This window comes from Lytechinus variegatus, chromosome 9, assembly GCF_018143015.1.
Source record: "Lytechinus variegatus isolate NC3 chromosome 9, Lvar_3.0, whole genome shotgun sequence".
Taxonomy (NCBI): Eukaryota; Metazoa; Echinodermata; class Echinoidea; order Temnopleuroida; family Toxopneustidae; genus Lytechinus; species Lytechinus variegatus.
This window is the reverse complement of record NC_054748.1, coordinates 38224924-38239009: the sequence shown is the minus strand read 5'-3', so window position 1 is coordinate 38239009 and position 14086 is coordinate 38224924. Positions and strand designations below refer to the sequence as shown.

At 37.2% G+C, this 14086-nt stretch overlaps 1 protein-coding gene across 1 annotated transcript in view; it reads left to right on the top strand.

The window, feature by feature from the left end:
* The first annotated feature begins 204 nt into the window (after positions 1–204).
* LOC121422023 overlaps positions 205–14086 on the top strand; it is a 65381-nt gene continuing 51499 nt past the window's right edge. Inside the window, exons 1-5 of the mRNA XM_041616825.1 lie at positions 205–227; positions 6481–6654; positions 6993–7166; positions 11119–11241; positions 12287–12423. Of these exons, the coding sequence (XP_041472759.1) occupies positions 6522–6654; positions 6993–7166; positions 11119–11241; positions 12287–12423 (567 nt within the window). The 5' untranslated portion in view covers positions 205–227; positions 6481–6521. The remainder of the gene's footprint in view (positions 228–6480; positions 6655–6992; positions 7167–11118; positions 11242–12286; positions 12424–14086) is intronic.

Sequence of the window (14086 nt, the reverse complement as noted above, 5' to 3'; positions counted from 1 at the left end):
TTATTTTTGTTGGTAATATTGTTACCGAGGTATCCTTTTTTCCCCTCTTATAGAAAACTGTGACGTAGATGCAATTCCTTTCTCAAATCAAACAACATCTGATTCTTTGGACCATGATGCAAGTATCGTTATAGCCTGTAACATTGGCTACTCTACCGGTATGGGTATTGTAACAGAGCTCATGTGTGATAACGGGACCCTTTCTGCACCTGTTCCTGTCTGTTATGGTATGACCCTATCAATCTTGGATAAATCTGCCAAATCAAATGACTTGACTTATTAAAAAAATGTTGATTTTCAAACTGGCTTTTTTTAGATGTGCCATTTTGACTTAATGGGGTTGTGAGATTAAGAAGAAAGTATTTTCTTACTTTACTCATTTTAAGGATTCATTTCTAAAGATGCTTGCTATTTTTAGGCATTTTACATTCATAGATATTTCTAGTTTGTTTTTTATTTTTTTTCTTTACAAATATTCCAAGGGCAAGTTTTTTGGGGGGCTCTAATTGACTGAATAATAAGTATGTTATGTTTGCTGGTAATATTGTTCCCGAGGTATCCTTTTTTTCCCTCTTATAGAAAACTGTGACGTAGATGCAATTCCTTTCTCAAATCAAACAACATCTGATTCTTTGGACCATGATGGGAGTATCGTTATAGCCTGTAACATTGGTTACTCTACCGGTATGGGTATTGTAACAGAGCTCATGTGTGATAACGGGACCCTTTCTGCACCTGTTCCAATCTGTTATGGTAAGATCCTATCAATCTTGGATAAATCTGCCAAATCAAAAGAATTGATTTATTCAGACAATCTAGATTTTCAAACTGGCTTTTTTTTAATGTGCCATTTTGACTTCATGGGATTGTGAAATTAAGAACTGGGTATTTTTTTAATTTACTTATTGTAAGGATTAATTTCTAAAAGATGCTTGCTTTTTTTAGGCATTTTACTGTCATAAATATTTTTAGTTTGTTTTTAATTTTTTTCTTTACAAATATTCAAAGGGCAAGTTTTTGGGGGGCCCCTAATTGATTAAAATGATAAGTATGTCATTTGCGTAGCGGAGCGAGACATAGGTGTCACTATTTCCGGCGTCGTTGTCAACAATTGTGTTGTACACCCAATAAATTTCTATAGCTTTGAGGTGGGATCACCAAATTCATGCCAGAGGTCCATCTCCTGAAGGCACAGGTCAAGTTTGAATATGAGTCGAATTTGAATAAGGTCAAAGGTCAATGAACTTTCCATGACTGTCATTGTGCTGTGTTGTACACATAATAACTTTGTATATCTTCGAGTTGGGATCACCAAATTCATACCAGAGGTCCATCTCCTGAAGGCACAGGTCAAGTTCGAATATAAGTCGAATTTGAATAAGGTCAAAGGTCAATGAACTTTCCATGACTGGCACTGTGCTATGTTGTACACATAATAACTTTGTATATCTTCGAGTTGGGATCACCAAATTCATACCAGAGGTCCATCTCCTGAAGGCACAGGTCAAGTTCGAATATGAGTCGAATTTGAATAAGGTCAAAGGTCAATGAACTTTCCATGACTGGCACTGTGCTGTGTTGTACACACAATAACTTTCTATAGCTTCGAGGTGAGATCGGCAAATTCATAACAGAGGTCCATCTGTTGAAGGTGCAGGTCAAGTTCAAATGTTAGCCGAATTTGAATAAGGTCAAAGGTCAATTAACTTTTCATGACTGGCACTGTGCTATGTTGTACACATAATAACTTTCTATATCTTCGAGGTGGGATCACCAAATTCATACCAGAGGTCCATCTCCTGAAGGCACAGGTCAAGTTCGAATATGAGTCGAATTTGAATAAGGTCAAAGGTCAATGAACTTTCCATGACTGGCACTGTGCTGTGTTTCTATAGCTTCAAGGTGGGATCACCAAATTCATGCCAGAGGTCCATCTCCTGAAGGCACAGGTCAAGTTTGAATACGAGTCGAATTTGAATAAGGTCAAAGGTCAATGAACTTTCCATGACTGTCATTGTGCTGTGTTGTACACATAATAACTTTGTATATCTTCGAGTTGGGATCACCAAATTCATACCAGAGGTCCATCTCCTGAAGGCACAGGTCAAGTTCGAATATGAGTCGAATTTGAATAAGGTCAAAGGTCAATGAACTTTCCATGACTGGCACTGTGCTGTGTTTCTATAGCTTCGAGGTGAGATCGGCAAATTCATAACAGAGGTCCATCTGTTGAAGGTGCAGGTCAAGTTCAAATGTTAGCCGAATTTGAATAAGGTCAAAGGTCAATTAACTTTTCATGACTGGCACTGTGCTGTGCTGTACACATGATAACTTTCTATATCTTTGAGGTAGGATTGCCAAATTCATGCAAGAGGTCAATCTTTTGAAGGTGCAGCTCAAGTTCGAATTTGATGAAGGTCAAAGGTCAATGAACTTTTCATTACTGGCACTGTGCTGTGTTGTACACACAATAACTTTCTATAGCTTCGAGGTGGGATCGCCAATCTCGTCACAGAGGTCCATCTCTTGAAGGTGCAGGTCAGGTTCGAATGTGAGTTGAATTTGATTAAGGTCAAAGGTCAATGAACTTTCACACTACTTTGTTCCTCTAATGACATGAACTTTATAATTTTATACTTTTTAACACTAAAATTTTACTTCAGAACTCAGTACTCTCTATACCTGAACTAGATTTTGTATTTTACTTGTTTATTCTTTAAAAACTCTTATTTATTTAATGAGCTATAGTTCTTGGCACCATTTATAATATTCACACAAATTTGCCAATGGTACAATAGAAAAGCTGTCAAAGTTTCTTTAATTGCTGTATGTGTATGTTCTGCTAATACTGTAGACTGTACAAAACAAATTGAGAAAAGTTTTCCCCCTACCATCATCCAACATAATGCTTAAGATTGGCATTTCATTACACCTTAATAATTAATTCAATTTTACAATTTTACTCACATTATTATCAATTACATTCTTTTTCACTAACATTTGTTTCCTTACTTGCATGGAAATAATTATAGCTTCATAGTATTACCAGCATTCTTAGTGTTATCTGATTTTCTAGGGATAAAGTAGGCCTATACCATTAATGCATATGTAAACTGTCAGAACCACAATTCACCCCCTAAATTGCTGACAGCCTCAGAAGTCATATAGCATAGTTTTGACATGCAGTCTCTTCATTACTGCAATATGCAGGCGAGACAACGCTTGGCGTTTGCCTTGTTGTTGGTAATATTGTTACCGAGGTATCCTTTTTTTCCCTCTTATAGAAAACTGTGACGTAGATGCAATTCCTTTCTCAAATCAAACAATGGCTGATTCTTTGGACCATGATGCAAGTATCGTTATAGCCTGTAACATTGGCTACTCTACCGGTACCGGCATTGTAACAGAGCTCATGTGTGATAACGGGAACCTTTCTGCACCTGTTCCTGTCTGTTATGGTAAATCCTTTCAATCGTGAATAAAGCTGCCAAGTCAAATAATTGATTTGTTAGGAAAATGTAGATTTGCAAACTGGCCTTTTATTTTAATGTGCCACTTTTTCTTAATGGGGTTGTGAAATAAAGAATTTAGCACTTTTTTATTTCACTCACTTTAATCTCACAGCCGAGGGGGCTGGATTTGTGCGATATAATCTACAAGGCTGTGTGGTTAGTTTTGTGAAATAATAAGATTTTTCATTCAATGAAAAAGTTATGCTAATTAATGCATGAAATAAACATTTGCTCTAATCAACTATCATACTGCCTCAATACTGATAATTCTTCATTCAAAGACTCTTTGTAGGATCCCAATCAAATGTACTAAAAAAGAAAATTAGTATCGCAATTTGTTTCTTATTTATTTTCTTGTTTTTTAATTTATTATGTATTTCCCTGTTTGTGACTTTTTTTATTGTTTTTTTCATTGGAAAGTGTTGCAAACTTAATTCTGATCATAAACAATACAAAGTAAATTGTGTTTAATCAGTAAAAGTAGAAATAATACATTTATGAATTTTTGCTAAATACACATTTTGCATTGGATTTGTACATGAATTCACGTTTTCAAGCAGTTTTGGGCCTGACATGCACTTGTCAAGCTATTGTCAATAAAGAATCCTGTACTAGCTTATACAGCGCATCCCAAAAAAATATGTCCCTCTGACATAGGACTAAACTAATTCTGAAATGCGGTAGTATTTTCAAATTAATGTTCATGAGTAGAAAGCTCATTTCATGATCTAACTTCAATGGAAATTTTATTGGTTGCACTTCAGCTGTTTTGAATACACATTCTGTTACATGTACATAACGGTTGCGCATTTTAGCCCATTCCAAGTTTGCAGCATTGATGCATTTCTGCATTTTCTTTGGCATGTTAACCCCCATTTTTCCATCCAGGATCTGAGCTGGGACTTTTCCCTAATCATGTCCAGGCTCATCAAGTAATAAACTTGGGCATGTTCAGAAGGACAAGAAACATAAAAATTAAGTTTGTTTGATGATAAGGGGAATCAGTGCACCAACTTGAACGAAAATGTGATTGATAGATGAGTAAAATCAGCTGAAAATAAAGGGGAATCCACAAGTTAATCACACTTTGCGAAAAGGAACTACACTAGAGAAAAATGGCCTTTTTTGTCTCACCTGCATAGCGGAGTGAGACTATATAGGCGCCGCTTTACCGACGACGGCGGCGTCAACACCAAATCTTAACCGAAGGTTAAGTTTTTGAAATGACAGCATAACTTAGAAAGTGTATGGACCTAGTTCATAAAACTTGGCCATAAGGTTAATCAAGTATGGCTGAACATCCTGTGCGAATTTCTGGTCACATGACAAAATTCAATGAACTTTGTCCATTTTGGGTGTATCTATTGAATTACTATCATCATAACTGAAAGTTTATAGACCTGATTCATGAAACATGGACATAAGAGTAATCAAGTATCACTAGACATCCTGTGCCATTTTCAGTTCACATGACCAAAGTCAAAGGTCATTTAGGGTCAATGAACTTTGGCCATGTTAGGGGTATTTGTTGAATTTACCATCTTAACTCTGTGAGTGAATTGGTCTAGTTCATAAAACTTGGACATAAGAGTAATCCAGTATCACTGAACATCTCTTGCGAGTTTCAGGTCACATGACCATAGTAAAAGGTCATTGAAATTTGGCCATTTGGGATGTAATTATTAGATTGCTGTCATAACTTTCAAAGTTTATAGATATACATGTAGTTCATAAAATGTGGATATAGGGGTAATCAAGTATCACTGACAAGTCTTAGGTCACATGATCAAGGTCCAATATCATTTATTGTCAATGAACGTATTGTATCATTATATGAATGGTGTTTATTGTGAATAATTATTTCATAGTAGTTTTCAAAGTCAGCATTGCTGCTATATTGAATCGTGTGATGCAGGCGAGACTACCAGAGGCGCTCCACTTGTTTCTTTTAAAAATTTGCATTGAATTAACTTGACCTCTGTAGCTTATTAGCAAGAAAAGTAATGAAAACTAAAATGCAGTATTGTTGGAATTAGACCTGAAACAGGCATTACCCGTTGTCTCAATCATTGTGCATCTCCCATTATCAAACATGAAATAAACTGTCAAAAACTGTTTTCGCCCTTCTGAACATGCTCAAGGTTGTGATTTGATGAGCCTGGTTAGATCATGGGGATTTCCCTGGTCATATCAGGGAATTCCTTGGTCAGAATGGTCAAAGGGAGTTGATATGCTAGAAAGTGTGGAGCAAACAGCAATGCTGCATGCATGCAAACTTGGAATGGGCTGAAAAACACCACTGTTACAGAATAGACTGTGTATTCAAAACCACAGAAGAAAGACCAATGAAATCTTTGTAGAAGTTAGAACATGAGATGAGCTTCCTAAATCCATACATTTCATTGAGAATAATTTTTTTTTTCAAGTAATTTAGCCACATACATGTATCAGAGGGACATCTTTGGGGGATGCACTATATGTTCCAACATCGTAATGTAAGGTTTATTGGTTTAGTTTAATTGCAACACCGGCAACAAGGTACGTAGGCTGGGCTGGTACCGCCATAGCGTAACTAAGTCAAGCAGCAACATGTACCCAATGTGACATCAGTTGTATCATAGTGCATCAAATATTCAAATGATACATATGCAATTGAGATAATTTTGTAACCACGTACTTGGTCATCACAAATTTGGTCTCAAAAGTTGCGCAAGATCTGAAAGTGAAAAGTCAGCAAGCGGCGCGGTTGAAAACTAGGTCCATATACTTTCTACGTTATGTTAAAATTTCAAAGACTTATCCTTAAGTTAAGATTTTGATGTTGATTCTCCCAACATGGTGTAAGTTCATTGACCCTAATATTCCAAAGGTTTTCGGGGGGGGGGGCTCTAATTGGTTAAAAGAGAATTCAGTTTGTTATCATTGTTGGTAATATTACCCAGATATCCTTTTTTCTTCCTTTTTCCAGAAAACTGTGACATAGATGCAATTCCTTTCTCCAATCAAACAATGGCTGATTCTTTGTACCATGAGGGCAGTATCATTATAGCCTGTAACATGGGCTACTCTACCGGTATGGGCAATCTAACAGAGCTCATGTGTAATAACGGGGCCCTTTCTACACCTCTTCCTGTCTGTTATGGTAAGATCCTATCAATCTTGAATAAACCTGCCTAATCAAAAGAATTGGTTTGGTTGGAAAATGTAAATTTGCAAACTGTGTTACTCTTTTGAATGCGCCACTTACTCTTCATGGAGTTTCGATTACGAGCATTTGCTTATTTTTCATACTTTAAGGATAAATTTCTTAATGATCCTTGCTCTGTCATTTTTATTTCCTATAAATATTTCTTTTATGTTACTATTTTTCTTCAAAGGCATTTTTTGTGGGGGAGGGGCTTCTAATTGATGTAACAAGAATTCAGTTTCTTATCATTGTTGGTAATAATACCCAGGTATCCCCTTTTTCCCCTTTTCCAGAAAACTGTGATGTAGATGCAATTCCTTTCTCAAATCAAACATTGGCTGATTCGTTGGATCATGATGCAAGTATCGTTATAGCCTGTAACATTGGCTACTCTACCAGTACGGGCATTCTTTTGGAGCTCGAGTGCAATAACGGGATCCTTTCTACACCTCTTCCTCTCTGTAATGGTAAGATACTTTCATTTTTGTCTCACCTGCATAGCAGAGTGAGACTATAGGCGCCGCTTTTCCGACGGCGGCGACGTCAACACCAATCTTAACTGAATGTGTGATGTCACTTGTGAACAACTCTTCCATTACTTTAGTATATTATTTCACCTAAATTGCCTCTTTTATCACATCTATCGGTAGATCATGTGTTCTTTCCATTGGAGGGCATGTAATACAGATTTTTAAAGAATACATCATGGATAAAGAGTTTGTATCACCACAAGAAAAAGCAGAAAGAGACTTTTTGAGGGTATTTATTATAGTCCATCAAAGGGAAAGTTGTTCATATGTGACATCACACATCCTTAACATATTGCCAATGGGAGGATCTCCATATTAGTGATTGCAATATTCAAATGCTCATAACTTTCTCATTATTTATCTGATTTTTCTCAAACTTTCTTTGTTCTTATTCGTTATTTTTTCTGTTTCGACACAAGCCTACTTATTCCGAAGGTTTCATTCCCCTTTAAGTTTTTGAAATGGCAGCATAACTTAGAAAGTATATGGACCTAGTTCATGAAATATGACCATAAGGTTAATCAGGTATTACTGAACACCCTGCTTGAGTTTCATGTCACATGACTAAGGTCCAAGGTCATTTGGGATCAATGAACTTAGACCATGTTGGGGGAATCAACATCAAAATCTTAACCTAAGGTTAAGTTTTTGAAATGTCATCATAACTTAGCAAATATATGGACCTAGTTCATAAAACTTGAACATAAGTTTAATCAAATATTACTGAATATCCTGCATGAGTTTCACATCACATGATCATGGTCAAAAGTCATTTAGGGTCAATGAACTTTGGCCAAATTGGGGGTATCTGTTGAATTACCATCATAACTTTGAGAGTTTATGGATCTGATTCATGAAACTTAGACATAATAGTAATCAAGTATCACTAAACATCCTGTGGAAGTTTCAGGTCATATTATTAAGGTCAAAGGTCATTTTGGGACGATGAACTTTGGCCAAATTGGGGGTATTTTTTGAATTATCATCATAACTTTGAAAGTATATTGGTCTATAGTTCATAAAACTTGGGCATAATGAGTAATCAAGTATCACTGAACATCCTGTGCGCATTTCAGGTCACATAACCAAGTTTAAAGGTCAATAAACTTTGGCCAAATTGGGATATCTGTTGAATTACCATCATAACTTTAAGAGTTTATGGATATGACTCATGAAACTTGGACATAAGAGTACTCAAGTATCACTGAACATCCTGAGCAATTTCCAGGTCACATGATCAAAGTCAAAGGTCATTTACGGTCATTGAACTTTGGCCATTTTAGAGGTAATTGTTAGATTGCTGTCATAGCTTTCAAAGTTTATAGATATAGTGTATAAAATGTGGATATAGGGGTAATCGTGTATCACTGTCAAGTTTTAGGTCACATGATCAAAGTCAAATGTCAATGAATATAGTATTGTATCATGATGTGAATGGTGTTTTTTTGTGAATAATTACTTTATAGTAGTTTTCAAAGTCAGCACTGCTGCTATATTGAATAGCGTGATGCAGGTGAGACCGTCAGGGGCATTCCACTTCTTTAATAAAGCTGCCAAATAGAAAAATGAAGAATTTTTGGTTCGGAAAATGTAGATTTGCAAACTGTTTTGCTTATTTGAATGTACCATTTTGTCTTCATGGGGTTGTGATTGTATTATCTGTCTTTACACTATACTTACCTGGGTGGGGGTTTCAATTTGAGGAGCTATACATGTATGTGCAATGAGGGATTAACCCTAAAAAGATCGGGGGGGGCTGATTCAGCCCCCCCTCGACATTTTTCGCGATAAATCCGCCGCGCGAAAATTTTTTGACCGCGTCGCTCGCTGACTTTTTAATTTCAAGTCTCGCGCAACTTTTGAGACCAAAATTGTGACCCCCGCGTACGCGGTTCCAAAATTACGCAACATTTCGTAAGTGCATGCAGACCCAAAATTACTCAAAAACGTGAATTTGTGTACAAATCCAATGCAAATAGTGTTCTTAGCCAAAATTCATAAATGTATCATTATTTTTCCTTTTACTGCTTAAAATCAATTAATTTTATCTTGTTTATGGTCAAAATAAAGTCCCCGACAATTTCCATTGAAAAAACAATAAAAAACAAAAAGTCAAAAAACATAGAAATACATAAAAAATTTAGAAAACAATAGAATACATAAGAAAATAAATGTGATTTTGAAATTTTTAAAAAATCAATTTGATCAGATGCCTATCTAGAGTATGTGAAACAAAAATTAGCATTTCAGGGGCATTATTTATTTAATTAGAGCAAACTTATGATTTTATGCATAAATTAGCATAATTAATGAGACATGAGATTTTTGCAGAATTTGATGTTATAGTTTTGTAGATAATGCCATGGGTAACGCTTGTGCCAATTTTCGTCGCGATCGCGCGATCGACGGCCGAGATCATAAGGGGGGGCTGAATCAGCCCCCCCCCCCAGTCTTCTTAGGCGTTGAAATAGCCCAGTCTATTTAGGGTTAAGGCAGGGAACGAACGTTGTGGTAAATGCACTTGTTACTGATATTTTTTCCTTCCCTTTGTCGTCAGGAAGTTTGGATCTGCAACGCACGACTGATTTAAGAATACAGTAAATGTCTTGAAAATGCCCGTCAAATGACAATGAATGGCTGTGAGTTGTTTGCCGAAAACTCATGATCTGCTACAGTAGTTTCGTCCTAAGTTCGAGCTGACGAAAATATTGCATATATGTCATTTGTCCAGAACAAAAGGGCTGTTTTTATTCACTAATTTTTGGACAAGGACTTTACTGATGTACTCTAGTATGGCGGGCAGCTGAATGTACTCCGTTACAGAACCAAAAGTTACGTTTTGTAATAGTGAACCAAGTAGTTCATTTATAATGACTTTATTTCACTAAGGTTAATTTCATAACTGATAAAAATGTAGCACAAGTTGTGACGTTCTTCTATCACTTCAAAATGAACACTGACTAAAAATCTGTCTTGAACACCACTATTTGCTAAACAAGTCCCCCTGATCACTGGAATTAGTACCCTGCAAGCAGATCCGTTCTCACAGAGGTTGCAATGTATAATAGTTTTGCAAGACGACCGATGGCTGCCCGCCATCTTGTGCTGCCCACGTACAAAGAAAGACAGAGTGAAGAAGTAACAAGTTCAAAGAGATGAATTAAAGTTGTACATAATGTTTATTTAAAATCAGTATCAAATCAATGAGCTGGTATAGTACAATAACATTGCATCTCTGGACTGGACGACTGACATTGTTGTAAAACTAAACCGACATGGCCTACAAATCGTGAACAAAAAGAGCTACCCTGCCTGACTTAACACACGCCCTTTTTATCCTTCTCGGATCAAACACCACATGGCTAGAAAACCTTTCCCCAAAACATTCCTATCACTTTGGGTGCAATGCGCCAAATTATTCCACCTCTAATATTGTATAAAATGGAACTAATTATTGTGTCTACACTGATTCCCAATTCAAGTTCTATGACTTTCCAATATACTTCCCTCTTACATAACTCTCTCTTCACCACCCCCCAACTGCTCTCTCGATCAACTTTTCCCTCTCTGCAGCTCTCACACTTTAACCACTCCCACTACAGCTCTCTCATCTACTCTCTTACTCGATTCTCTCGTTTTATGACTACAACTACTGCTAATGATAATAATAATAATTGTGCATTTATACTATGCAATTTCTATAAAAATATATTAAACTGGACATTAATAGATAACAGATAATGATGATAGTAATGATGAAATTTGATGATATAAAAATGATCAATGTATATATTCCACTGATTATGTTTTATCTGCTAGTGGTACTATGACCAGCAACTGAAACTAAATCATGACAATTATTATCATACATTATCACAATGAAATTTAGATATCAACGAATGTACATCAGGCATCGTTGGCTGTGACGTAAACGCCCGGTGTGTGAACAGCATAGGAAGTTATGCCTGTGAATGCCAAGATGGATATGAAGGCGATGGATTTTCTTGCAATGGTGATTATATTTCTCCTTAATAATTATTGTATTATATTTGCTTATATAGCGCGTAATAAAACAACGTCTGATCTGGAATGGAAAATAAAGAAGAAAATCAAGAAACCGCTGATGTGGTTTACGGTACACCATGTGGAGTGTTATAGAAACAGTGGATAAAAGAAGAATAAAGGAAATGGATAGGCGAGAAAGTGGAGATTTGAGAGTAGAGTTTTCTTTTCTTGAATGTAGTCCTAAAAAGGACTGTAAACCAGAAGAGATTGATGAGTTGAAAACAGCTTGAGAAGTAGGATGGATGAGGAGATGCTGGCTTGAGACGGCGAGTAGAGATGATAAGTAGAAGCAGTAGAGAGACTCGACATTTCGGGCTGGTTGACTGTCCCTCTTCAGGACCCGAAATCAAGAAAGTCCTTTATGTAAAGGTATAGACGTACACACATTCCTATACAGTCTGTCTTCTCTTGGGTCATGATTAAGTCTCCTCTATGTCAATTCCCATAATAAGTTCTTCAGTTTGACACCTTTTCCCCTTTATCATGAAAATGCTGACCAAACCAGACGCCCTCTCCCTTTTCTGTCAACAAAAATGTATTTTGAATGCCATATATGGCTGCTACCATCTCGGGAACCAACATTCAATTGTTAGAGTAACAATTTTCCACAAATGCAACACTGCTCTCCTATTGGTGAGATATTGTAGAATATAAAACAAATAATCTCTTTTTGTTAGTTTTGACGACAAACTGTCACTCCTCGATTTTGGCCAATGGATGTACCACCTTTCCTGTAACCTCAAATTTGTTTCGAGAAGGTACAGCTACATCTTAATCTCTTTGGAATGATAGAATATAAAACAAATAATCCTCTTGGTCTTATTGCACAAACTGTCACTTCCTTGGCGATAGGCACGTGAATTTACACGCTTTCTTTCCTTATATTCACTTTGGGAAAATATAGCTACAGCTAACTATCGTCTCAGAAATGATAGATGTTCCATCACTTGCATCTGCTAATTATTTGCTTTATTCTTTGATTTACTGTCTAGAGCGTATTTACATCGAATATGGCTCTGGGCTTGACCGGTCACTAGGATATTTTCGATACAGCTTTCTAGCGTGGTTTACTGTAAGACTAGATACAGGGTTTCCTATCAGCAATGGCCAACTATACACCTACATAACTGTGAGTATTATACATGTAGAGTGGGCATCAAAATCCCTGCAATCTGAATGGTCAATTGCCATGCATTGAATTTTACTTAGCAGACGACCAATATCACAACAATAGCTCACGATATCCGTTGTAAACATGCTATCACGCATGAAGGTAATTGTGGTGTCATAGCGCATGTACCGTTGCGCTTGTTTGAGTAAAAAATATATTCTGCGAAGAAGATCTAGGCCAACTGTAATCAAGTAAAGGATGCAAAAGGATCTGTAAGTACAAATGGTTACCAATGATTATTGGTGCATAGGCATAGTATGCTAGCTAGACGCTAGCGCTGCTTTCCCAAGCAGCAGGCGTGCAGTTTAGAATGGCATAGGCTCTGCCTCTTGTCCCGGGGAGTGCGGGGCAAACATGCACATAGCTACTGGAGGTCTATGGCTTTAGCCAATGCAAAGCTGAATCTGGTATTTGAAGTATAGTACTGGTATATGCTAGCATACTATCAAGTAGTAAGTCATACATGTTGATGTAGTTCCGGGTCATCAAGGCTCTGCATTTCATTTTATAATGTTCATGCATCTGGTAAATTTGTCATGTATCGGTAATTAGGACTTTTGCATGGCAAATTTACCGGATTCATGGGCTTGCCATGCGCCGATGATTACTTATGCATAATAATAATAATAATGATAATATAGGTATATTTACCCAGGGAAGCCGCTTCAGTTCCGAAAAACTGTTCTCCCAGCGGGCCCTGCTATTATCATTACCCCGGCCTTAGCTGGGCTGCCTAGGCGCTCAAAGCATTCAAGGAATTTCTTCCTACTGGGTACCCATTCATCTCACATGGGTTGAGTGCAGCACAGTGTGGATAAATTTCTTGCTGAAGGAAATTGCGCCATGGCTGGGATTCGAACCCACGACCCTCTGTTTCAAAGTCCGAAGACTAATCCACTGGGTCACAACGCATAGTTGTACAGTAATTGATTTTTCGCCAAAAACTTCCACCATTCTACAAAACAGTTCCATAGTTACCTTACGCTCACAAAATCTACCGATCCAATCACATCTGTGCATCATTTGTATATTATGATACGTATAGGAATATAGCTACATCTAAATCTCATTACATCAAACCCTCGTTGCAGAATGGATTTGCTATGGTCCTATACCCCCATAACAAAATCCTCGGAGGAACAATGATATTTTATTCCCAAGCTCTATCAACCCTGAATCGCCCGATAATCCCTCTTGTAACGTTTCTCCTCCGCTGGGGCAAGCCTGGGAGCTTGGGGAGCTCCTGCAAACCTGTGTTACCCAGGTTAGAAACCAGGTCTGAAGTGCCACACCCACCCCCTCCCCATTTGGGTAAAACTAAAACTGTCCAGAATACACATTTATCTGGATCAGATAAATTCCTGGTCATATTTTTACGCAGAACAGGGTATGGCACCAACAGATCCTGGGCTTATGAGTGTGGCTCCACCTATGACATTGCACTTGAGGAATGCAATGCAACCATTAGTAGAATTAACAGGTAAAATGCAAGTACCACGATCAATGACCCATCACAATGTATCCATCTATCTAAATACTAAACCTTGTACGAGAGTATTGCATAAATGTAAGAGAATCAAGTAAAGCACAAAACATGACGGTATTATTCTTGTGTTCCATC